The sequence below is a fragment of the Pseudopodoces humilis genome, chromosome 2, assembly GCF_049639895.1.
Source record: "Pseudopodoces humilis isolate 2021_Gansu_Grassland_sample_001 chromosome 2, ASM4963989v1, whole genome shotgun sequence".
NCBI lineage: Eukaryota > Metazoa > Chordata > Aves > Passeriformes > Paridae > Pseudopodoces > Pseudopodoces humilis.
Genome location: NC_142201.1, coordinates 96,846,634 through 96,874,556, shown reverse-complemented (window position 1 = coordinate 96,874,556; position 27,923 = coordinate 96,846,634). Strand labels below are relative to the sequence as shown.

Genomic DNA, 27,923 nt, shown 5'->3' with positions numbered 1-27,923 from the left:
AAGCCAATGGAGAGAAAATGCAAAGGGAGAATTGTAATAGATTTTACTTCAGAAATCAAGTATATTTACATATCTATCTATCTGTGGGCTAGAGGTATGTCTCCCTAATCTTAGTGGGAGAAAGCTTAATTTCTTTTTTTTTTCCCCTAGGATATTTACACACACACACACACACAAAATCATAGTGATCAGAGAAAATAAGGTGGGGATGAGTGGACTTTTCTCCTGGGAGAGGAAAGCTCACTGCATAATAAAGGTTTTTGAAAGGACAGAATATGCTACACATGTTGGCAATGAGTTTGTCAATGTTCCTAACATTTCTATACAGCTGTAATCCATGCATTTAATAAAATATTGATATCTATTTCCACAGTTCTATTATGCAGAAAAAATCTTAATGGGATCTAAATTAAACACTTCTGAAATGGGTTGGAGACTGCATGTCATTTCTTGCCTTGGTGGAAAAGCTTTGTGCCATCCCATCTGATGTTCCAAACACGAGACTTCAGAAATATCACTAAATGGGAGGGCTGTTGTAGAGAAGTACTTGCTATTTTATTTGAGATTCTGTTTAGCCTGTTAAAACATCTCCTTATCTGTTTGTATCACTGAGCTGTTGCTGAGCTACAGGCCCAAGTCTAATCTCAGATTGATGAAATGCATCCAACATGACATTTGACTCAAACTGCTCATAAATAATAATAACACTACTTTACATTTATATAACCCTTTTCAGCAAGAGCTCTCCCAAAAGGCCTTTTTGACCTCCAATTTATCTATTGTGACTCTCAGTGAATTAGAGACAAGCGTAATGCTCTCTACTCCACTACCACATACAATGTGGCAATAGCTGTGAGACAAATTACATTTGTGATGAGAATCCAGTCATCTTAGCTATGTGATGCTCAATAATCCATCCCAGCAGATCACCTGTAAAATTATCAGCGGCTCAGTGGTTCAGACAACTGTCAACTGTATAAAAAGTTCCCTGCCCAATAAGTATTGCCCCCTTTCTTCCAAATGTGGCATCTCTAACCCTCAAATATCTACACAGACCTTAGCTTCAAAATATTTACTCTAGAAAAAAAAAAAGATACCTTTTAGTGCGGGAATTTACAATTCATTGTTTAAGAAAACCAGAAATTTCATGAATTCTAAAAATGTTCCTGGAACTATTCTGAATTTAAGGTATTTGTACCTTGATCCTAACCAAAAAAATGTGGAAACATACAAATATACCATGACACTGTCACGTTAAAAAGGTTGTGTAGGTCATATCAAAACAGAGCTTTGATCTGCTTTTACTCAGGACTTTTTTCCACTTCACCTTACGAGAATGTATTTTCAAAGGCATCTAGGCATCAAACAATGCAGATAGGGATTTTCGATTCATGTGCTGTGTCTATTGCAGCTTGAAGCTTAAATCCCATGAATAAAATTGCCTTGGATAAATTGTGGAGGCTGGCTTTAGCAATCTGCCAAAGCCCAGCAGCTATCTACATATCTAAAAAACTCACTGTGAGATATTTTCTCCCTGCTCCTGTTCTGCTCCTGCTGAGAGCAGAGGTACAGCTCCTATTGCCTCCCAAAGGAACAGAATTTAACCAATGTGGCACTTCTACTTGTGTGTACAACTTTTTTAAATTATTAATAGAGAGTAAAATGTATTCTTAAATAATTTTCAATTACTTAGGTTACTTAAAAATATCTTTATGGCTCAAAAACTATGCCAAAGACAGCTGATGACAAAGGTTACAATAATACGTGGAATATATGGTAATGAAAGAGAACACACTAACTTGGAACTTGAAACTCTTAGCTGCTATACAAGAGATCCAAACATAAATTCCTGTTCTCACCTTGCAGTGGAAGCTCAGGGATTTTTGCTATTTTGGTGTGATTTTTTTTTATATTTTGCTTTTATTTTAAAATTTTCAAGATGCTTCTTCTTAATCTGTTTTAGCTCTATTCCCAAGATAATTCCCATAAATCCATTATATATCACTGTGTTCTTGCAAAAACGCTAATTTGATCAGCAGTTATCAAAAGTAAACAGGATGCTGTTTTTATCATACATTACACATTGAATCAATGTGTAATGAGAATGTCAGGGCAAGAAAAAGTCTAACGAACCAGTGACTTTCTCTATATATTGTTCTGTCTTTTTCTGCTTTTCTCACCTGCTGATAGCCTTGTCCCCAAATCCAAAACATTTCCCATTTCTGCTTTGTGTCTGCATGTCACCACTGGAAAACTCAGATATATATTTGCTAGACAAGGACAGCAGTTTTCAAATCTGTATTTAGACTAAAGCCCCAGATAAAATTAAAAATCTTACAGTGTCTTAGCTCTAACTGCAGAAGCAAACCAAAAAGAGAGCTAGAGTGGGACTTTTTGCATGGGCATGGAATGACAGGATAAGACAGAGTGGCTTTAAAGTGAAAGAGAATAAGTTTAGATTAGATATTAGAAAGGAATTTTTTACTGTCAGTGGTGAGACATGGTAACAAGCTACCCAGAGAAGCTGTGGATGCCCCATCCCTGTAAGTGTCTGAGTCCAGGTTGGATGGGGCTTGGTCTAGTGGAAGGTGCCCCTGCCCATGGCAGCTGAATTGGAAACTAGATGATCTTTAAGGTCCTTTCCAACATAAACTGTTCTATGATTCTATGAAAAATAAAGCACTTTCTAATAAAAATATGTTCAGACCTCTGTTCAAGCCAGAAGGAATTTTGATAGTTCTGATTTTATGGACTGTAGACTAAGGTAGCAGAATTATGTTGATTTTCTTACAGGGGATAGAAATAAAGAGAAATGAAAGCAGATGGATCTGCCCTAGCAGTGAACCATTGGATACAATACTTTGCTTCAGTGAATATCCAAATGATTTTCAGGTAGTTTGGCACTTAGGTAATTTATGTGCTTCCTTCTCTGCCTGCTATTTAGAAGCTGTTTCTCAAGAAGGGATTGTTCTCTGAACTGTTCACCTTTGCATGCACTATTTCATTCTTAACTCTTCTAATATTCTTCTTAAGGTTAACTTAGTGAAATGAATGCAATATACTTTTTTTTTGTTGCACTCTGTGTGTGGCTAGGGTCAAACCCAAAACTGCAAAGGAGCTCCTAGGTGACTGCTTGCTTGATGACTGCATGTATCACACCCCAGAGGTTGTCCCAGCCATGAGATGTTTGCCATCACTAACCAGAAGCAACAGTGTCCCTGCAAAGGGCAATGCTGCCAAGTACCTTGTATTTTGACCAAATATAAAGATTTTTCTTTAGGCACCTCAAATACAAAAACTGGCTCTTAGACAGAGCACATTTAATTTAATATTTTGGAGGATAAAACAAGTCTGAAGCAGGAATCACCATCTCAGAAAAGCTGTATCTGAAGACTGTGTTAAAACATGCAGCTTGAGTACCCCATTTTCCTGATCCCACAAACAGAAAAACAGCCCTGGTTTCTAGAAAGATTCTTACTTTTGTAGTCCTCACTGAGACATTTAAAAACCTGACAATACATTTAACAGTTCTCCTCTTCCCTTGGCAAGAATGTCTCAGATAGAGAAGCAGTACTATTCTTATTGACAGATGCAAGATCTTTAGAGGAGGCAGCTGGAAAAACGAAGATTCTATATCCACAAGTGGATATTAGTACCCAAAAATAATAATGTTGAACTAAATATCCAAGATCTCTATATATAAATGTCTCAAACAAATCAGAAAATTGTACAATATATGTGCTTCAGTGCCTACAACAATCCAAGGTACAAAAACCAAGCAAACAAAATAAACCCCTCCCTCAAATAGTTAAACAATCCAAATGTGTATAAAAATGGAATTATTATAAGGATTTTCCAGGTATCACCAGCATATCTATCTATGTTAAGCTACAAATATGCACAAACTTGTATCTTTGGAGATTTCCAAATCTGTTACAGCCATCTGAATGGCTACACAAGAGCTGACACAAGTAGATTTACAGAAGAGGATAAATCTTGGCAAAACACTGCATAGTAGTTCAATTATCCTGCTTCAGGGAAATCTAATTTAATTGCTGGAATGCAATCACTTCCGATAAGATTTGATATGAGAATCATTTATTGTCGGTAAATGTATCTTCACCAGATGTTCTTTCTACAACAGCTAAATAAAATTGATACTCACCCACATCAAATAACAAACTGTTTGTTGCTACTATAATTTGTAAACCATCTAGCCAGAGGTCAGTAACTTATTTTATCAAGAAAAATAAAGATAATAGCTTCTTCTAAAAAAAACCCCATCCCCTGGTGTTTGTTATTGCAGAGTTGATTTTCTGTATGCACTGTTTCTCTTTGCTCAGTATTTCAGTAGTGTGTGGCCCACTTCCTACAGCTGTGCCATTTCCTGGAGAATGAAATGAAGTCCAGCATCTCATCTAATGGATGTTTGATAGAACTTTCCAAAATTTGACATTTAAGGATATTGGGAAATTGCTCTATTGGGTTGACCCCAGCTGAATGCCAGGTACCCACCAAAGCCTCTCTGTCACTCCCCTCTGCAACTGGATAGGACAGAGAAAATGTAACAAAGGGTTCATGGGTTGAGGTAAGGACCAGAAGAGTTCATTCACCAAATACGGTCATGGGGAAAACAGACTTAAATTAGGGATATTAACTGAATTTATTACTAACAAAATCAGAGCAAGATAATGAGAAAAAAACCAGACCTTTAAACCACCTTCCCTCCACACCTCCCTCCTTCCCAGCTCCAGCTCCTCCCCACCAGCAGCACAGGGAGATGGGAATGGGGGTTAAGGCCAGTTCATTACATTTCTGCTGCTCAGGGAGAGGAGTCCTTCCCCTTCTCCACTGTGGGATCCTTCCTGGGAGAGACATTTCTCCATGAACTTCTCCAGTCTGATTACATCCCATGGGCAACAGTCCTGCCCAAACTGCTGCAAGGTGGGTCACTCTTCCATGGGGTGCAATCCTTCAGGCACAGGCTGCTCCAGCTTGGGGCCCCCCCAGGGTCACAAGTCCCACCAGGAAACCTGCTCGGGGGTGGGTTCCTCTGCTCACAGGCCTGCAGGTCCTGCCAGGACCCTGTTCCAGCCTGGGTCTCCCACAGGGTCACAGCCCTCTCTCAGGCACCCACCTGCTGTGGCCTGGGTCTCCTCCAGGCTGCAGGTGGGTCTGTGCACCCCGGTGAGCCCCAGGGGCTGCAGGGGAACCCCAGCTCCAGTGCCTGGAGCACCTCCTGCCCTCCTTCACACTCACCTTGGGCTCACTCACGTATTCTCACTCTGCTCTTCCCCGGTCACAATTACTTCTGTGCAATAACTTTTTCCCTTCCTCTCCAATCTGTTACCACAGCAGTGTTAACACCATTTCTAATTGTCCCAGCCTGGGCCAATGGCACGTCTGTCCCAGAGCCACCAGGGATCGGCTCTGCCAGACAAGGAGGAGGCTTCTGGCAGCTTCTCACAGAAACCACCCCTATAGCCCCACTACTACCAAAACCCAGGCCATGCAAACTCAATACACTCTAACATTTGAACAGGTCTATAAATGCAGCTGAACACAGATTTTCATTGTTCTAGTTGTGCAAAGAAACCTTGAAGGCAAACAATATACAGCTCCTGAAGTCTCCTAACTCTACAGGTTTGAGAGAGGAGGTATAACTAGAACTCATGCAGATACCTCATGGCTGATGCCAAATGAGGCAGGTGGGACAACCATTCTTATGCACTTGCATGTTTTAATATTCTGTTACTCAGTTACCTCTGTTACTTAGAGGTTCTAACTTGCAGCATGGTGACATTTGGAATGTACAAGGGCAAGAAATGCAATACAGTCCCAATACTGGAGTTATTTCTACTCTATAATTCACTGACAAATTGTATCACAAGTAATTTGTATTTATGAAATTACATAACACACCCAAGTGGTATTTTTAGATGTTTAGATGTTTTAGATGTTAAGCCTATCTAATGCAATCACACTGTAGTGAATGTATCTATTGTTAGATTTAGCACTGAGAATTTAAAACTGGAATAAATTTTTGTTACCTAGGGAAATTTACATATGCAAATTTAAGGAGCAAAAATCCCCAGCCGATCAGTATTGAATTTTTCTTGTTTTCTATGGTAAAAAACTCCTTAAAATAATTAATCTTTTGTAGGGACACAGTTTAGCAGATGTGCTATTTTGGAAATAGACCTTGAAGGTTTATAAGCCTGTAAAATTTGCAAATATATGAGAACAAACCCTTAGTAAATGAGATAAGGTAATAAAGTATGTACTCTTTAACTAATTGTAGACACAACACCTCAAGATCTTGTGAAATAATTTCTGTTATTCCAGGTATTAATATAAATTAGCTCAGCTGTGAGCATGGTCTCTTTTAAAAGGTGAATAGATTTGCCATGACATTGCTTTAAAACCTTTGGAGATACTCTGGAGATACTGATGAATATTGAATGAATTTGCATAACATTAAACTACACATAACATTTGACTCTTAGTTGTATTCCCTGTTTTGTCCCCTCCGAATTCCATACATAAGTCATGCATCTTCAGCTGAAATATCAGAGCACACACCATAACCCTCCTTTTCCTAAAGAGTCACTGGCTCACTTGAAGAGAGGACTGGACTCTGCAAGTGAAATTTTCCAAAATTTTAATTTCCAAAATTTTCATATTTCCAAAATTTCCAAAAATAAACCCAGGTGAATATGTGTGAATATGGCACCTGTTCTTTGTCCAAGGATTCATAAAAGCCTATTACCTCAAAACAAGGATGTGCTGCTGGGAGCAGAAGCAAGGAAATCTAGAACTGGTGGATTTCAATTTCCAATACACAGAGATGACTATTAGAAAGCTGACACCTTTCAATACTTTCTACAAAGCTATTCTCTGCACAGTTTAAGAAAAAGCCTGGGCTATCTTGCATAGCACTGTGCAGAAGCACCTGACACTCTTGACTACAATACAGTCTTCTTGCACACACAAGAAAATTTCATTTGTCTCCCAGAGGGTTTTTTGATCACAGCCATCAACATAATTTGATCTGACAGCAGACAAAACCTCTCCTCAGAACAAAATACTTTACCTACAGACAGCTATACCTGAGCCACGGATACATGAGCTCACTTATGGTCTCCAGAGAATGGAGAGTTGCATGCAGAGAACCATGGTAAGGATGATGGTGCTACACAAGTACAGGAGGATAAAGGGCAATTCCAACCCTGCTCTTCTGTGTCTCACAGTAATCTTACTCTAGTTCCTATTTCTATTTACAGAAGGGACCTACAGAGCAACCAGAAACCAAGGAGGTGTGGGAAAGCAGGGCACACACAGGGTGCAAGGCTATGAATCCCACCTATGAGAAATTCCACAAAGCAAGACTGGAACAGGAAATTATAAATCCACATCTCAAAAAGGGTGCTGGCTGCTGTTGCCTGTAATTCTCCAAGCTGATGGAGAGATTCATGAGCTCCAGTGAGACTCACAACCTGCACAAGCTAACTTATCTCTGGCTGCAATTTAACCCAATTTTAACAGCTCCTAGGCCCTCAATAACAGTATGACCTGGAGCTTCTCGAGCCCCTTATTCTATCCCACTTTATACAAGCTTTCTCCTTAAGAATATTTTCAGCACAAATCCTGCTTTTCCTTATCACATCTGAACCTGTAAAGGCAGAAATAACAAATATGGATCAGAGAAGCTCTGGAAAAGCATCTCTCAAGATGATTGGTGTTTGTCATCACGAGAATGAAACTAAGACAGGTTGCTGGCAACAATTTCTTTTTCAGGAAACCTATTACCTTATCCTGTGTTAACACGAATATTTAGATTAGCAGGGACCATTAATCAATCCCTACTAGTACTACATATGCTACTTTTTGAAAGGCAAGACATACCTTTTGGATAAGGTTTTGCAAACACAGCTAGCATAGAGTACAGTGAAAGAGACAGGTACAAAAAGGTGTAAAGATTTTGCCTGACTGCAAAATGAGCCTTACCTCAGCTACTTTGACTGGATATCAGTTAACAAGAACATCCTTTCCCTCTAGATTTTCACCATGAATGTTTGGTTTTGTGGCTTTTATAATGGACTTAAGATAATTGCCTACTTTGTAGTTTTTATACCTTTTAAATCTAATTATTGTTTGCAGTGTCAATAGACAAAATACCCAGAGTTCAATACAAGATGCCACAAGAGCTCATGGAGGGGCCATAGTGAACAATGACTTGGCAAACTTCTCCTCTATCAATCTTCTCAAGATAGGTCATTGGGATTTTACCTGACTGCCTAAGTCACTCGAAGACTCTTTATATCAGTCATTTTCCACAAGGCATCCAAAATAAATTACATAAATTTTCTGCTTGGTGCTAGATCTAACCTGAAAGCAAAATTTCTTTCCAATTTCTGATTGCTGAAAATAGCTACAATTAAAAGATAAACAATCAGAGGAGTAAGAATAGGGTTAGTTTTGGTTGATTGATTTTTTGTTTTTTTTTTAAACAGAAGAAAAAAACTCCTAATAGTTTTCACAAATAATCCAGTAAAACTGAGAATGTCTGTGCATGTAATGACACTTGAAAATAGTTTTCTTAGTGCATCTTTTTAGGAGTAATTCAGCATATCAACTCATTTGACACTATGTTTTCTTTTTTAATGGCTAATACCCAAGTCTTTATAAACGATGGTTTCTTTAACGTTTGTAGATACAAACCTATTAAGAATGATCTTTAAGCTAATATGTTAACCACATTGTCCTTTTGCCTTCTGATTTTCAATTATGCTCTCAACATATCGGGAAAACCTCTTACAGCACAGAACTTGTTCCAGCAAGTACTGGAAACCATCTTTGACAAAATGACCATTTTTCCTGTCAATGCTAAACGAACAAACACAATCTGGGGTCAACAGGCTGACCTGCAAACCAGAGGATCTTGGCTTGTCATGTACAAGCTACCCACTATCTGCAAGACAGCAGAAAGTCTTTAAAAGGGCTGAAGAGAAGGGGGAGAGCACTTTAGAAGAAGAAATTCCTATTCATTAAATGAAGGAAAGAATTTAAAATAAGAGAAAATACAAGTACTGGATGACTATTTGAAATATTAGTCTAATTTTTATCTGATTGAATGTAAGTATGCCAAGCTATGTACACCACAATCTACAGAAAGAACAGTTAATTATTCAATCTTGCATGACTGCAAGTGCAACTTTGACCTTCTGAGGTTTTTCTGGAGGACTAATCTATTCAGGCAGCATAATCTTTATTATTGCTGAAGGGTTTAATATTTTCACATTGCTTTGATAACCAGTGAAGCATAAAAACAGGTACTCCATGAAGCTCTTTGTAGAACCACTTTTCAAAACAGAATTACTCTGAGTTATCCTGGAAACTTTTGCTTTGTAATTTAAGAGATCGCAAAATTCTAAATACGCATTGCCCCACCCACCCCCCCCAAAAAAAAAAAATCCAGCTAAGACTGGAATTTGCTTTTGGCCTAGTTTGATCAAAATCAGTTGTGAGTATGTGTGCATTTTATCTGCCTCTTTCACCCAGCTAAGTAATTCTTAAGCCAATTTCAACAACATTGAAAAGAGAGTAAAGGTCTTTGAAGTAGGTCTCAATATTCTGGATGTCTAATTTTCTACAAAATTACTGGAAACAGGTAGCTAGGTAGAGATGAAAGGCCATCCCTTGCCTGAACTGAGTTACAGTGTGACCTCAATTCATAGTAAGCCTCAGGGTATTTACAGAGGCTGGAGAATTGCTGAGTGTCCGAACATGAGAAAAGTTTATGTCTGCAGTCGTATTTTTATTAACTGTGACACAAGAATGCTACCACATGATTCCAAACCAGACCTCAGTACTGCCACTGTCCAAGAAAACACTTTTCCAGTTCTCTTCAGAAGTGTTAGACACTTGCATGAGTGATAAAATCTCCCCAGAGAAGAGCCCTTTCTCTGCTATAGGAAACCATTGTCTTATCACAGTACAAGCACTGTTTTGTCCCTGAATCCAAAGTTTGAGAACTTAAGTAGAAGTCACATCTCATACAAGGAGGCTGAAAGCCATGTAGACACTGGTATTCATGTTCATGCATTGTGCTTTCAGCATCTTGGCTCTTATTACAACTCTGTGGAAAAGAGCTAAGATGAACCTAACAGATTTTCTTATTCTTGTTTTTCTCCCTAGTTTTTTATTGTAGACAGCTAAGGAAGACTTTAAGCCCAGCACAGATTACAGCTGCTCAAACTCATACCCAACTACCAGTAGCACTAGCTGCAGTACTGACATATAACTCTTCTTCTCACAGGAATGCCCTCCACACCAAGAGATAAAGGAAAACATTAATTTGATGATTTGACTTTTAGAATATTGGCTTTAAAAAACCTAGATAATTCAAAGTCTTTAGGCTATTTCTTCTTACAGAAACAGAAGACAAAAGTGCCTTGATTTTTTAACAAGTACAGGTTTTGAATTTTTTTTTCTGTACTTCCTAATCTTCCTGGCTAGTTTAGTAAAATGCAGCACAAATAGAGCTTGTAAAAAGACAGCAGACACATGATGTCCTCAGGGAGAGGAGTTACTGCAGAGCTGCTTGCAGAGGATATTGGATGCTTGAAAAGAGCAAAGGATTTTGGTAGAGTATTTTATTAACTATTGTTTTTACTTTATCTCTGATTATACTTACACTTTTTTTAGAAGCTGCTCTAATTTCTCCTACACTACAGCTCAGATGATGACATGAGTAGGGAAACTGCAGAGCTAAATGAGTCATTTGTTGTCTAACATTCCTTGGGATATAAAGGTTCCCTTCCTTTTGTAAGAATAAAAGAACTATTACTTGAATGAACTATCCCAACAATGTTTCCAATTTTTTTTATCAGTCATTTTCAAGTCTCCTGGAATATACAGTTTCATCTTAAAGTCTCCTGGAATGTATTGTTTTGTTTAATACCTTTTCAATGATCTGGATGAGGAGATTGAGTATACCTTCAGTCATTTTGCAGCTAATACCAAGTAGGGCAGGATTTTTGATCTGCTTGAGGGAAGGAAGTCTCCCCAAAGGCATTTGCACAGGCTACATCAATGAGCTGAGGTATGATATTCACAAAGTCTGAGTGCCAGGCCCTCCACTTGGGTCTCTTCACCTCCACGTAATTCTACAGGCTTTGGAAAGAATGGGAAGCAGCCCAATGGAAAAGCAGCTGGGAGTGCTAGTTGAAAGTTTCTGAACATGAGCCAGCCATGAAGCCATGAGCCAACATTCATGGCCAAGAAGGCCAATGGCATCCTGGCCTGTATCAGAAATAATGTGGCCAGCAGGGAAAAGTGGTGAGGCCACATCTTGAATCCTGTGTCCAGTACTGGGCCTCTCTCTACAAGAAGGACATTGAGGAGCATATCCTGAGAAGGGCAATGGAGCTGGGGAAGGGTCTGGAGCACAAGTCCTGTGAGGAGTGCTTGAGGGAGCTGGGGGTGTTTAGCCTGGAGGAGGCTGAGGGAGACCTTATCACTCTCTTCAGCTACCTGAAAGGAGGCTGTAGCCAGGTTGGGGGTTGGTCTCTTTGTTCAGGTGATAGGACAAGGGGAAAGACATGCTCAAGTTGTGCCACAAGATTTAGAATGGATATTGGACAAAGTCAAGTTCAAGTTGTGCCACAAGATTTAGAATGGATATTGGACAAAGTCAAGCTCAAGTTGTGCCACAAGATTTAGAATGGATATTGGACAAAGTCAAGCTCAAGTTGTGCCACAAGATTTAGAATGGATATTGGACAAAGTCAAGCATTCAAACAGGCAGCCCAAGGAAGTGGTTGAACATCCCCAGAGTTGTTCACAAGATGGGTAGTCATGGTGCTTTGGGGCATGGTTTAGTCGTGAACTTGGCAGTGCTGGCTTAACTGTTGGACTTTATGGTCTTAAGGGTCTTTTCCAAACAAAATGCTTTTATGTGTACCAGTCAAAAGGCCAGTCCCAAATTACATCTCTATACATGCCTACAGCATAAGAGCACCTTGAGTTTTTCTCAAAGTGCAAAATTGATCCTGCACCCTACTATGATGCTTTGACTTACACTCCATCCCCAGTCTCCCCCTACAGTCTTAGCATAAGAATCTACAAGGGAACTTCAGGTCTGACTCCAGCTGTGCCCTGTGTAAAAGAAGTAGTAATCCTATTATGAAACTGTAATCACTGGCAGCAGAGAGTGTCATTTGTCTCTTTCATGACACTAAAGGAGGTAAAAAAACCTGAAGAAAGAATATCTCCATATATAATAGGTCCCTATTGTCCTCACTTTTCCTTCCATCCCTGGGATCATTATGTATAAGCAGCCATGTATTTTAACTACCACTGAACAAGGGTGCTAGCATTAGCCTCTGAACATCTTACCTGTGCTGGCTGCTGGCAAACCATTTGCTGCTTGTACTTTCTCATCACTCTTATGCTGCCAGTGTTTAATAATGTTCAGTGAGATCCAGAGATACCAGTCAGCAGTACTCAACAGTGCTGAGCACAACAAGCGATTAACTCAGGGCACAGATCTTTTGGAAATGGAAGCTGTGTAAAAACTTAGGTAATTTGTTTATGGAAAGATGTTGACTTGGCAGTATGTGATTACAGCACTTGCTAGCACTCAACAACGAAGAACCTCTGCCCACAAGTAACATCAGAGAAGTAATTAAAAGAAAGAAAACAAGTGATTCTATTTGGTCAAAATGGAGCTTTTGGGACATTACTGCAATAAAAATCATGAAGCCAGACAATCAATAGCTCTAGTAAAATATTTTTTAAAACTTTTGTATTTCTGCGTAAGACAGTTGCAATCCCTTCTCACTGGGAATCACTCTTGGGAAATTTAATTAGCTCTGGACAGCTGCCTAATGTTTACATGAACCATGAATTCAACCAGAATTTCTATCAGTACTCCTTATTTGGCCTGCTTTTTAATGTAGACTCTCAACTTACAGCCTTCTCCCTACTGCAATTCTTTTTCCTCACTGAAAAAATTTCCTCCATGGCCAATTCCCTTTGAGCATCTAGTTCTCCCTTTAGCTCTGTGGGAGCAGCAAGGGTAACAGGCACAGACTCAGTTCTGTAGAAGGAGTAACATTATTCCTTTCCCACCTCAAATTCCTCCTGCTTCTCTTGATATATGTTGGTTACATGGACAGGATGAGGAAAAAGTAAGGATGAAGGGTAACATTTGGAAGAAGGCAATTAACAAGAAATTTATCATGCACTATAAAGTAATGTGCTATAATGCTACCCACCGCTTTTAAAAACTTGTCTACAAACTGAAAGAACAATAATAAGAAGTGGGATTAGTGCTAAATTCTTATATTCTGCACACTGGGAGAGAAGGATTGCATCACACTAGAATTAAAAAAAGAGCCAGACAATTAAGCAGTTAGATTTGTTAATTCTGAAAGCTACTATCACAAAGTGGGGAAGGAAAAAATCTCATTGAGGGTTGATGTTTTGCCCTCTATTTAACAAATGGCCAAGATACCTCACATCAGCTTTCAAACCTATTTGGAACAAAGTGAAGGACATACTCCAGTTTCACCATGGAACTCACCATGACTTGGGAGGAAGCCAGCAGAAGGTTCTCTGGGAAAGTGTGAGTCTTGTGTATGCATCCATCCTAAAGTAAGTCAGGAAAACAATAACATTATAATTTTTTTCACATCTTTAATACACTTCCTAATTAAAGACTCTCTAAGAACCCAAAGGTCTAAATTAGAACATTGCAATTCTGTTTTATTTAAAAAATGCTTTAATTTAAATAATTACAGAGGAAAAACAGAAGTCTCAATTCAAGGATAAGGTTGGTTGTGACGTGATCTACCCTATTCTTTGCCAAGTTTTACCCCTATAGGCAGAGGCAGAAAAGCCATCATCTCACTCCACATCCCTTGTTGGACATTACTAGAGCAGGTTTAGTCTGGAACAGAAGTGTAAGAACAGGTTACCTGGCTGCAGAGGTACACAGAGAAAGAAAGGATCAACAGAGCTTCTGGCCTTTCAGATGAAAGGACCATAACCAGAGAGGCAAGCTTATGAAGGCTTATCTGCATTTCTGATATGAAATTGATGGCTTTAATTTGGCTGTTGAGGTTGGGGAACTGTGAGGTCAGGACAGAAAATTCCCTACATCTGTGCCCTGCTTCTGGTTTGGGAAACTGATTAGTGGGCTTGAAAGACAGCTAAGGCTATCACAGCTGAAAAATAAAAATAAAAATAAAGTAAGCTAGTTAGGAGTTTTTATCTTCCAAAAAGGCAGGACAAATAATAGAGCTTCACCACACAACAGAAGGCCTTTCACAGTGAAATATTGTCAGCTCACTTCTGTGGCAGCATGAACACAAACTGCAGGGTGTGGAATGAGTTGCAGTAAGCTGGTGAAAAAGGCAATTAGTGGGAGCAGAAAACTCCAGGCTATTTCCCTTCTTCCCACACATTATTTTAAGAAAGCACCACTACATGACACATAACTCCCCTTGCTACCTACTTTAATCTATACTCAAGGAACATTAAGCAGGTAAGGCAGGGTAATGCTGCTCACCCAGCAGAAACTAAGTAAAGATGAACAGGGAAGATCCATTCATTCTCTCTTCCAAAAAAGAACCAGAGGATGTCAAAGAAAACTAGCAGGTGTCAAGTTCAAAACATGTATTTTTTGTCATGCAATGCCCAGGGAATCTTCCCGGCACAGAATGTTACTGATTAAAAAAAAAAAGATAAAAAATTATCTGTGTTCAAAAAATAATTTGACAAAAAAAAAAGGGAAAATAAGAGGATTCCTCATCTTTATCACATTAATGACACTTGGAAAACTCAGTTTTTTAGAGCTGAACTAAAAATTTCTAAATTACTATCTTAGCCAGAAAACACAGAAAAACCATTGCAGAAATAATGTTGGCAAACCTGCAGAAAAAATATTAGATGCCTGTAAAATTAGAAGATGTTGGTTTTATTCACTAATATATTAAATGCAGTATTGCATACTGGCTTGTGTTTTGTGTCATTTAGGCTTTGTGATTAATCTGTTGAGAATTTACACATAGTCATATATTTAGCAAATAAAGTAAATTGGGTGAAGAAGTTAGCACATAGACAGCAAAAGGAGTCAATCATATATCCAAGGATAAATTCTCAATTATATATATAACAATATGCAGTGAGATGTTTTTATCTGGCTGAACTACAATAACTACTCTGCTAATCCCATCAAATTACATTTTATGTACTTCACTGCCAAACTCGTGGCCTCAGACACAGTATGAAAGTCTGTTGGAGAAGCGGTGTCTCTCAAAGGCCATTCTTCCCTGCCACGTGGGCATTTTTTTCTCTAAAACGATTTGCCATAACCACTTGGATGAGCTGGCTACAGAAACCTACCAAGGATCTGCTTGTGTTCTATTTTCACTTTGTTGTTGATGGTATGCTTCTGTTCAGTCAAGCCAGAGTGAAGGAGTCAGCCTGATTTCCTACAGAGGCAGCCACAGTGTTACACCCTGGCAGAGTGTGTGCCTTGGCATGTTACACCAAAATGATGGAATAAGGAAGAAGGCTTAAAGATGATCAGTTCCTACATGTTTCTTACAAGACAGAGCAGAGAAGAAGGAAGACTGGGATAAGAATTTTTGGAAGTTCACTCCTCTTTTTGTATCTTTTCAGGCAATTCTACAGCCAAACATGTCAACCCAGAGTCTCTCAATACTTTGCAGAGGAGAGCTAATAGGGAAAAACAGAGGAAAAATGTTCTTGGTGTTTACAGAGTATATTTCAGTTGAAACCCCCGCATTTAATCAGGACACATAATTTGTGAGGTTTCTTCATCCTATTGCTTAGAGAATTTATTGGGGTTTTTTTCCCCCAGAAAGTGAATGGTGTGTTCTGTTTCTTCTGTTCCTTGTTCTCTTTTTTCTCTACAGTAATAATCTTAGCCAGCTCCTTTCTTTGCTTTTCCATTGGACAGTGAACAGTTTGGCTTTCAGATGTATTTTGTATTCTGCTGAATCCTTTCCTCTCCACTGGGAAAGTGTCCTAAACTTCTTCTTAACAGTTTGTCACCTTTTCTTCTGAGGTGAGACACCACCACATAAGATGAAGAACTTGATATATTTTAAAATTAGTGAAGGATGCTTTTGTCATTGATATTATTGTATTATACAAACTGTATTTTTGCAGTATGGAATTTCTGTATACATTTACTTCACTCACTCCCTTCATGGCAATAAGATCACAACTACAAACTTGAATTTCATCCACTTGTCTTACCTGGGCTTTTCTGTCCTTGTGACTACCACCATCTCTGACGAAACACTGGCTTGTACACCTAAAACTAATAAAAGTTACATTTACTTTCTGAGTAAGAACTCATTTATCTTCTACTGAGATCTTGCCCATTGCTCTTGTGAAGTTTTGCTTTTCATAAATGGTGCTGGTGATGTCCTCCTAACCAAATTGCTCATGGTTAGCCAGTCTTTGCAAATTTGTGGAAGTCAAGGTAACACAGAAGAATGTTTGGATGCTTTCCAGAGTGTGTGGTTTTTTGTTCCTTGTCTCAGTCCAGACAGCTCTGCATGATATTTTTGTGAAGTCAAGACTTTAAGCTTTACTTCCCTTTTCCCTCACATATCCTTTCTGGGCTTTTGCAATTGTCCCAACATCAGAACATTGTTCTCCTCTCAGTTCTGCACTTGTGATTGCTTTTCCCTGTCAAAACCCCACACTTTCTTAAAGGTTAATTCTGGTTTCCTGAAGTCTCTCTTTCGGCATTTTCCCTTAAAGCCCATCATAGGAACTGATCAGGATGTCATGCAGTCCCTTGTAAATTGACAAATCATCTCTTTAGCCTCAGAAGAGAAACACACTTTTCTGTAGAAATCTTTTATTTGTCTGCTCTGTTTAAATCTATTTCTCATATGGGTCACTTTTACTTTGAGTGCAGAACTCACTCCTCAGACTTCTGTGATGTGGAATATCAATTAGTCATCTCTGTCTCAGTTAACAGTGAGATATTATAAATACGAGTTATCTCTTGTCATAAAAATGAGGCTTTATTCAGTTTGTTTTCCTTGTCACTGGTTCTCACAACTCTTAGTAGTATTTGAGCACATTCCCATCACCATCCACATTTCCAGGTGTTTCAGAGAGGCAAATTGCTAACAGCAGTTCCTCAGTTCAGTACTATCAGTGCTCAGCATTCACTGAGAGCCAAGTAATTTATCAGAGAGCCATTTATTTCAGGGTGCAAGCTCTGACCTCTTAATTACACACATCTTTACTCCATGCAACTGCCTCTTTACCACCAAAACATCTTATAGGTATGATTATTACAGACATGGGAAAAACAAGGCAGTCCGTGGAAGATTTGTGAGGAGAAAGAGGATTCATAAGGGACTACTTGAAAGAGAAAACATGAAAACAAAGTTAGGTCCGAAAGGGAGCAATAACCTGACAAAGGAGAGGAAAAAGTGTAAACAAGAGGCTCACTTAGTTTTGCTTCACAGCCCCCAGTGTACCATGGACCATTCAAGAAAAATGTCATGGAAAAGTCTAAGTAGTATTGCCCTGAAACATGCACCAGTCTTAAGAGAAAAGAGGATTTTTTTTTCCCTTTAAAACCCAAGAAGCAGTATGAAGAGGCTCTTCACATCCCCTGGTTAACAGCATGAATTCCAGCTGATAAACTTAATTTGACCTAATGATGTGAAATAAAAGTAATACTTTCTGTTACAGCCCTTATAACTGCCAAAAATTAAGTCACTTGACTTATGTTCCCCACACTAGGTAATACCAGTACATTATTGAAAGAAAATTACTGAGACCAGCAAAAATACAAGGATTTTAATCCTCCTAAGAAAAGGAGCCACATGATAATATGGACAGAGATTGCACTGAACTTTTGGTCTGGCTTTTGGATGTTATTTCTTCCTTTACCTCCTGTGTGTCTGATGGAGCATTGCCAGCTCTTCCAGGTATGTACAGCCAAGTGTTTTGAGCCCCTGGGGTAGGAACTATTCAGCTTCCTGACAATGTCAAGATTTTTTCTTTTACTTGGTAGCCCCCATTTGATGATTAATTTTATGTTCCGTGCTGTTTCTCCAATGAACACAGCAATTAATTACATATATTTTAGTATTATGACCAAGCATACTCTCTCTCCTCTCAGAACCATTCTACATTCACTAGTCTGTGTAATTTCCCTACTCAGTTTGGCACCGGTATTTAACAAACAATAAGCACAGGATGAGATGACCTTAAAACATGATTGAACTCAGCATGCAGCCCATAAGAAATATGGGTGCATGTGTGTACTGAGGGATTTCAAAAGCCTTGAAGTAGTTCTTTTAGATGCTGGCAGCATAAAGTCCTTGTTTTGAAAATACTTTTTTTCATTACTATTATCAATTCCAAGGAGCTATTTGGCTTTCCACTTTTCAGTTGGAATCCTAGTCATATTCACATTAATTTGATTTAAAGTTGACATAAAATGAAGGAAAAAGCTTGAACAGAATTCATATTCCCTTTAACTATGCACCAAAAATAAGAAGGATGAAGTTGAAAAAAATATTTCATTTTGGACCAAAATAATTTCTATTTTTTCTTCTTTCCAGCTGCCCTTCTCAGCTCCAGGGGTTTTGAGCAGCACAGCACAGCACCAAATCACTGCCTCTCATTTTTGCAGCACTACCTGACTGTGTCCCTACCTGGGTGCTTCCCAGTTTCCTTTGTCAGCCTGCCAGGGTGGACAGGTGGGTCTGGTCCTGGGGAGCCCACTCTCCTTTCCCAGGACAGCTGCAGAGTTCCTCTTGGGCCAGATTTGGTGTGGTGAAGGGGAACAGGAGGGGAGAGGGAAAGAACAGGACCCATTTTTCTCCCAGCAGAACAGAAGAAGGGCTGCTGGTAGTTGCTCACTTGAGGCTCCATTTATCTTCCCTTGTAAGTGCCTCAGATTCTGAGAGAACAGAGGTGAACCTTCTCCTCGCTTCTTGCAAGAGTCCTTCATCAGGCTTGTCCTCTCCAGGGCACAGAGAGAGAGGGGGGGTTGTGTGGGGTGATACAAACACCCCCATGGCTGAGCCCTCTGGCTAGGGAGCAGTCAGCTCACAAACCAAAACTTTCAGTCCTGCACTTAGAGAAAACAAAACAAGGATTTTTACTTGCCAGTAGTGCTTCACTTGTCCAACTGCTCTATGGACCAGCACAATCAGTCACCTAGCAGAGATACCCAAAAAGGTCAAGCAAAATTTCAGTGCAAGACTTGGGGATACATTAAAGTGGTTGCTGATGGCAGAGTTTACTGAAGAGTGAACTGTCATGGGTATAGAATTCACCAACTTTTGTTAATGCACCTTTCATCCAGAAAGGGAGTTCCTACAACCTGAGTTTAGAGATGACCTACACCCAAGGAATTATACTTCAAAACTGCTCAAACTCTTCTGTACCAAGAACATACCCATTTTCCAGACTGATTCATTGAGACAACGGAAAATTCCTTTGGATTATTTAATTCAAGTTTTCACTAACTGGAGCTACTTAGCTATGCTCTCAATTTTTTAAAACTAGCATGTGGAAAAGCATATTAAAAGCTAACTACTCCCAAGGTCAGCATTATTGTCCAAAATAGGTTTTGTTTAGGAAATTTAATCAGGCTTTGTTCACAACACATGGGAACAAATTTTCTTTTTCTGCAGTGCTGAGAGCTCCTTTCTGCATAAAGTACAGAGAAGGAAGAATTGCACATCAAATTGCAACTAGATAAGGCATTTCTTGTGATGAGAAAACGTGACAGAATTTGGTGGATCATTGGATTTTAACATCACTACTTTTATGGAAAATGGCACGTGGGGCTTTCATAACCATGAAGACTCAATGCTCATTTGAGCAATCACACCTCTCACAGCAGGCTTGTTCCCTGACATTTATGCTGGTAACCATCTCTCAGCAGCACCCTCATTACAAATCCCTAATGCCATTCTTGTGTCATTTAATTTTCCTGTGAAGGTCTTCTACTCACTGCCTTGCCACGCTATTTTGCTCACAGTTTCTGACGAAACTGCAGCCAGGATAACATCAAACACAGCACAAAATGGAGAGGGGGAAAGCATTTAGTCCTTCAGAATTCACTGAAATTTGCTGATCCACAGAGTAGGACATTTTGATACAGTACATCCCAAAAACAAATCAAACTTTTCCTCAAATGAGCTGAGGTGTCATACTTAGACAAAAAAAAAATTAACATTGTATCTTGGAATACAAAATACTGTAACTCCCATTTCAGGATTCAGTTGTTGAAAGAATACACGTACAAGAATACCAATCCCTGTCAATACTTGACCCTTAGAGAGGTCATTAACTGGCAGTCTCTGAATGAAACCAGGAGGCTGTAAGCAGTTTTTGGCACAGTTGAAAGAAAGGACAACTTTCAGCTGTTGGCTACTTTTTTCTCCCTTTCCCCAACTGATATTGTAATTGCAAGGAACTTTTTTTTTTTGAGAATGTGGGACTAATCGAAAGAGGGAAACTATGAGGAGAATGAAAATGAGGAAGAACAATTTAGCAGCAGAAAATAGAAGTCTCAAAGGGAATGCAAACAGATGGACTTCAGGGAAAAAAATTAAATTATATTTTAGGAGTATTACTGATGCCTGATGAGGAAAAGGGTTAATTTGCAGATAAGGTAAGAATTTTCCAAAACTGCTTTGGCTGAAGAATAGAAAACTGCAACAGAAGCAACTGAGAGATAAACAGACCACATCCCCCTCGAAAGGTGAAACAGCAAAGCCTCCGGAGATGTCAGGCACTGAGAGGCTCTTAATGTAGAGCTGATACCAACAAACTGTCAGCCCGGGCAGCACGGCTTCTCTGCATGAAAAAGCAGCTTCTGTGAGAGCTGCACAGAGAACAGAGCTGCTGCTGTAACAAACTCAGCATGTTGTTTGTATTTTCTAGTAAAAGCCAATAGCAAACTTTTTAAGTCAGAGCAAAGACCTCTCCACCCTCCCTCACTGTGTATGCCTGGTCTATCAGTAGGTCAGTTTTGCTGGCAAGGTGATGTGCCAGACAAATCTGTTCACTGACTAAAGGTGTTCCCATCCCTAAACACCTTGGTGACAATTCATGGCTCGTGTGGGTATTTGTGCTGGGGGCAACCAGGACACAGGGACCAACAAGTGAAAGGGATGCCACAGAACAATTCTTGCCAGCCATTGAGTCCCTTTAGCCTCAAATAACTTTCTGTGAGAAAGCCCTACAACATTCACCTATACCTGCCCTGTAGGAGGGGAGAATCTAGAAGGAAAAAAGCCCATACTGGAAACCAACAAAACCCGCCGAGTTCTCTCCTCCCGTCCGGAGCCTGCTGCTGGTGGGCACAGAAATTCCCGAGGCAGGGCGCACAGGTTGCTGCCAGGGTCCAGCAGAGCAGTCATTACGGGTCTGAGCAGCAGCACCGCGGGAGGTTCGGGAGGATCCCGGTTCCCGGTTCCCGGCTCCCGGTTCCCGGTTCCCTATTCCCGGCTCCCGGTTCCCGGCTCCCGGTTCCCTATTCCCGGTTCCCTATTCCCGGCTCCCGGTTCCCTATTCCCGGTTCCCGGTTCCCCTCCCCGGGCTCGGGCGGGAGCGGCCGGCGGGCGGCGCTCCGAGCCCGCCGCCCTGGGCAGCGCCGAGCGGCTGCACGGAGGGAACCTGGGCGGGGGAATGTCAGCAGCATCCATCCCCCTCCTCCGCCAGCCTCTGCTGCTCCTCCAGTGGAATAATAAGCTCCCCGATGAAACTGGCCGGCAGGACCTAAACCTAGGAAATAATGCAGAAAGGAAAACTAGAAAATCTGGCATCTAAATATTAGAGGGCATTTTTTTGTTTTGTTTTTAATAGAAAAGCAATAGCACAATATAATTTCATTAGCAACTGGAGATCAGAGGCGTCAAGGCTTGTTTCCAAGTGTTTCTTGGCTGCAGAAATGAAACATTTACAGAATTTATTAGCCTACTATTAAGTCTTCAATTCTGCAACAAACCCTTATTCTCTCCACCGTCTATCCAAAACCCGCCAAGAAATCCTTGTGTACACATCCAATGAGGCCCCAGAAACAAGTCTTCTATTCTCTGTGAGCTTAATTTTTTTTTTTATTTGTGCAGTGTGAGAGGTTGAACATACTGCTTGCCAGGTGTTGTAGACAATTTCCTGTTGTGTCTCTATAAACACCACACCGATTCTGCTAAAGAGACTGCATCGCTTACGGTTTAACACCGTTCTCTTTTCTTTGTTAAACAGTATTTCCTGTCACACAGTCATTTGGGCTCTCTCACAGATCTCATCACTCAATGCTTAATCACTCAATACTGCATGAGCACACCATCTTTTCTCCTTCATCTCCTCCCTTGAAGGGGTCTTACCTTCCATGCCTCCTGTACTTCCACTCACAACTCACAAAGCTGACTCTACCTCGGGCTCCTTCCATGCAACAAAACCTGAATTTACATTGCTGCCCCTCTTCCTGCTGCTGGCCCCTCTCCTGCTGACCATTCCAGGCAGGCACAGCTGGTCATCCTGATTTATTATTCCCTCTCTAGCTGTGCTCACTTGGGTATATGGGGTCCCACTACAGAGGGGAGGCCAAACTTAAGCTGGAAAGCAGAGACATTTTGCAGAGGCCATGAGCCTCAAAGCATGGCACATCCTTCTGTTAGCACCTGATGTTACATCCCTGTCTGGGATCCTGATTTGGTGATGCTTTCCTTCATGCAACCAGGCACAGCATTCTCATTTCTCTTACACCATTAGAGACTTCCCTGTTTAAACTAATGGAGTAACTAGTTTGTGGATGACTAAGGGGCTACAAACTCTTCTTAATTACTTCAGGAACCCTTTTTTGCTTCTTCAGGCATGATCTTTCAATGGTTCCATTGAAAGGAAGGAGGTACTAAAAGGCTACTGAACGTCTGTTTGAATGCCTCATTGAACTGGAGATGTGAGCCTGTTCCTGTTGAGCAGGTGTACCACATCATAGCTGTGCTAATGGGAAGTTTTGGTAGTGATGCCTTGAGCCATGGAAAAATGCTGAGGCTGATCTGGCCTGGATGTACTTTAGGGCTCTAGCTGCAGCATTTTCACATGGAAAACGAAGACACTCATTTAAAAAGAAGCATCCATTTAGGGATGTTAGTTTTTTGACTAATTCTAAGACAATCTCCTCAGTGTCTGTTCAGTATATTTTCCCACCTGAAATGAGTCCTCTGGAGAACAGAAAACCAAGCTCCAAACAAACTAGAAAAGGTTCAAAAGACAAGACCTGCAAAGAAATATTTGATGAATTAGGTGGTTTTGATGTAGAGAAGAGAAAACTAAAAGAAAACTTCCAACTGTGTAACTTCCTTGACAGGTTTAATCTTTCTAAAAAAAATTCACAAGCAGCAACTCAGACCACCTCTCAGACAGGATTCAGACATGATGTTGATCATGCAGAGGACACCCTGATCCTCTACCTTATTCCCAAACTCCTTTCATCTTATGTACACATTAATACACAGAAACTTTAGATATCCTACAGATGGTTCACTATTTTTTCCTTGTCGACACTGTTACCATACTATTCTATCTGTCCTCTCAGTTTTAAGCCTGTGTTCAGCTTGCTTCAAAGAGGAGGAAAATAACCTATTCTTCATGTCCCTGGACAATCAAAGAAGAACCAAGTACATTTCAGTAATGCAGATGTAGGATAGGCAGTCTGAAAGTCTTACTAATACTTATGGGTAGGAGAACAGGAGAATAGTTCACCCAAGCAAACTATGGAGTCTCCTTCCTCTGACATGTTTCAAAGCAAGCTACAAAATTCGGTCAGAACTGAGAGCTCCTGCACATTGCCTTAGGCTTGGGATGACTCCTCGGAAAATGACAAGTACCCTGTGTGCTGTGTCTGCTGAAAGGCAAGGCAAGGAAGAAAAAATCTTTGGCAAAAAGAAAGAGAAGTACTGTGTAAATGGTGCTATGGTCACACTAAAGAGAAGAATTCAATTTACAGCACTGTCATTGTACTTATCAGGAACACTGAATTTGCGTAAACGTACAATATCTAGCATAGTAATTCTCTAAATAAATTAACCAGTTGAAATGCTATTGCTTTCATATCTGTGTCTGAAACTGATTTCCACCATGACAGATATAACTGGTAACTTTTCTTTTACTTTTGTTTGATTTTTTTATAATGTATTCTTAAAGAAAAGAAATATTATATGCAGTAAGGAATTAAAGTAAAAGGAGAAAAAAGCTATTGTAAATCAGGACATCATGTCTCTTTTTAACTGTAAGAGATGAAAATAAGTTAAGTGAGAGTGTAACAAACATCAAAAAATTAAAACATGCAATAAAAATGAAAAAAGATCAATGTGACCTAAAATATATTTTTAAAAATCTGTACAGCACTGGTAGTAATTTCAGTACTGATGTGACCTTTTATTGCCTTCTAATAAGCACAAAATTCTGGATTAAGGTGTGATAGAATAATATCAAGGATATAAAGGAGAAGCAGCAGTGCCTTTTACACCCAATAATGGTGAGTGCATCTCTACTGAGAAGCAGAGAATTATTGACCCTCTGTTTTGCTGCACCATGTGAAATTCAATCCAACCAGCTGATCCCATCTGAACCTGGAACTAGTTTCTTCTAGATGACTATCTGTGCAAGTATCCAAATACGCCTCCAAAGCGCCTGAAGATAAAATACAAGTAAAGGGAGGTGACTCTAAATTGCTTGGACTGTGAGTGAGCCAACTCTTCTTCAAGACTTATTTCCTGGAGACACTCCAGACTTATTTTCAATTAAAACAAGAATGAAACAACTTTTGCTCTACATGCTCTTCAGAGACTCCTCTTCTTCCTCAAACTGCAGCTCTTGGGCATGTGACTTCATTTAAAAAAATGAAACACTTTTAGACCATCTGCGTTTTTCTGCATAGCAAGCAGCCTTATGTAATCCTGTTCTGCTGACCTCTCTCCTGCTGCAAGGCCTGTCTGCAGAGCCATTGCGTTAGGAGGAAATGGCAAGAGGCCTTTTGGAATAGTCTCTCCCCTAGCACCGTCATAAATCAGCCCAACTCCTACACTTCTGGGCACTGCATCCCTTGTTGTGTCTGACATAAGGCCACCCCCACCCCCCCAGGCCCTAAAGCACATGTCCTGATCTTGCCTTCTCAGCAGAGGATTTGTGGGAGGGGATGAGAAATTCCAAAATACAAATTCCTTTGGAAATCAGCGTCATTCAGTGTTGGTGATGTGTCCCCTTGGCTTATCGGATGAACAGCCCATTGCACGTCATCCTAAACTTTACAACAATTAGTCATGAAGTTAATCCAGAACTGGGAGAAGGGCAGTGGCTGCATTGCTGGAAGGACAGCTAAATGAGAACATATGTGCTACTGAGAAACAGCTACAGCTACGTCCTCAGTCCTAACTGCATTGTGAAACAAGGCTGACACAGCCTCAAAACTATTAATTTCCTGTCTTGGTGATAAACTTCAGTACCCTGCTTAAGAATTCTGAGGCTAGAATGAATTTCTCCATGCCTTCTCAACCCTCTTACCAGTTTTCTAAAGAAATCTTTTCTGGTTTGTTTTAGCTAAAATTAAGAATATATATGTATATATATATATAAAAGTGCTATTACATTATGTTGTAACACAGTGCATATCCACCCTTGCTGCAGCATTTCCTTGGATATTCTTCAACGACTGATCTAAGCATGTGGCCATTTAATTTGCAGAAGCAAAGTCAGAAAAAAAAAGCAGGACAAGTGTTTCTGTTCCTTAGCTTACCTATCTTTGAGACAGACACATTAAAGGTCTTTCCTATGAAATTCATTCTGACAATTGAAGACTGACCAGTGTTTGGTTCCATTTGGGAAGGATATTAGCTCTTCACAGAGGTGGAGACCCTACACTTGTCTGAGTGTTTGAGCTACAGTAATCTTTTTGCCAGAAAAGGTAGATAATTCCTTGCTGCTGTTTTTGATACATTTGTTCTCTGACTTCTACCAGTGCACCACTTTTCACCATATACACTAACTCACACAAGTATTGAAAAGCGGTGTTTTATTCTGTAAAAAGCAAACTGTTTGCAGACTTGACCTATGTCTATAACACTTGGATGGAAAGCAGCTCCAGCTTGAAACATCAGCAGTGATGTATTATACCATCTTGACTGTGGTCTTACTCTTATTGGTATTTTATGGATAAAAAATACATTTTAAAAAGTAACATTTTTCTGTCAGTGTCAGCAGCTGATTTTAAGCAATAGCCTGTAGGACAGCAGGGAAAGCAGGGAAAGCCAGTGCTCTCAGTACAGAATGATGGGCAGGCTCCCCACCAGAAATGGCTTCATTTTGGTACTGCTGAAAGGTGGGCTGTACACTAGATACACTAGATGACTTCATGCCAGAGCACCCTCAGCTTCTGGGGACAGTGAGGTTGCTTTCTGTCACTTTCTACCCTTTAAGACAACACTATTTCTGTGCACAGCCACCCCTTCACTTCCAGTGGTCTGAAACTGCAACCAACAGGCCAGTCCTTAAACACTTGGCTGCCTGACCAGTCTTTGTCCCAGGAGCACACTTCAAAGGGCAGCAGGCAACCTTTCCTTGCTGATTGATTACACAGGAGGCAAAATGCTCTGTAGGAGAGGATTGGGAACAAATTCTCCTTCACGTGGGAAAAGTTAGAAGATGAGCTAGAAGATGAGAAGGAGTGCAAGAGGTCCTAGAGAAGGAACAATGGGGATAATAATTACCACAGGTAGCCCACATGGGTCATATTCTACTCTTGCTTTAACTGCAGACTAGTCAAAAAGTGGCATTTTGTGACTTTTGCTCCACAACAAGGGGAAGATGGATACCCAAATGCCCACAGGCTAAAATTAATAGGAATTCTCAAAATGCCATCTCAGTGTTTCCATTTGCTGTCAGTAAACCCAAAAAGCATCACTGTAGCCATTCTCTCTTTTGCTCATTTTGCCAGTAGGAATGCAAATAACATTTTTGAAATAAAAGCTGAAGTTTAAACATAGCCATGAAACGTTAGAATCATGAGCCTGTAAAACAGGTTTTACACATCATCTCTTAGCGTGTAACTGCACAAAAAATACAGCTGATCCAACCTGTGTACCTGAAAGAGTTAAGCTTTTCCCTGTTTCTTAGTCCATTCCAAAAGGCATTTGCTATTTTTTCACATCAAATTGCATGGCTACATCTAAGATAGAGGGCATTAAAGTACCACAATAACTTACACAGGAATATGGCCATTTCTCCTTGGTGTGGAATCTTCAAATTGAATATCGAGGCCTTCCTGATGATTCTCTACATCTCCAGTACAAAAACATGGGCTTTATAAAAGAAATTTTGAAAAAGAGTCAATATTTTGTAAGAAGTCATATTAGAGAATAATAATTTCTGAATATGAAATCCATTACTCTTCCTCAGGAGAATTATTGTGGATTGGTAGCCTTATAATTAAGGGCAGAACTTGATTTTACAACTAAAATACTACATAATTAAACACACAAAAGGAGAAGCAACACTGAATTTTCAAGTTCACTCTTATCATTTCTATTTCTGACTTTTTTTGTGTGTCTACCACCACATCACTACCAGGCAAAGCACTAATGGTATTAACAAAATTATCTGGCAAAATAATGATTTTTTTTTTTTTCTGGTATATATTACATAGGCTTTTTACTCAGAACAAGTTTTTGGACACATATTCTAGCATCTGTGATCTTTTAGGCAATCATAGGATGGAAGTGCTTATCTGAGAGATGAGGTTTCTTTATTTGTACTCTTAGGCAGATGAAATGAATAATACCTTAATCCCTTGGCTACTACATTTGTAACTGCTTGGTAATTGTGAAAGGGTA

The 27,923-nt window shown here is 39.9% G+C and overlaps 1 protein-coding gene across 1 annotated transcript in view; it reads right to left on the bottom strand.

The window, feature by feature from the left end:
• The window catches only part of LOC148184931 (uncharacterized), an 84,523-nt gene that overhangs the window by 48,775 nt on the left and 7,825 nt on the right, over nucleotides 1-27,923 (bottom strand). Inside the window, exons 3-5 of the mRNA XM_088051308.1 lie at nucleotides 27,297-27,392; nucleotides 16,294-16,357; nucleotides 13,589-13,654 (exon numbers count right to left, since the gene is read on the bottom strand). Coding sequence (XP_087907434.1) covers nucleotides 13,589-13,654; nucleotides 16,294-16,357; nucleotides 27,297-27,392 — 226 coding nt within the window. The remainder of the gene's footprint in view (nucleotides 1-13,588; nucleotides 13,655-16,293; nucleotides 16,358-27,296; nucleotides 27,393-27,923) is intronic.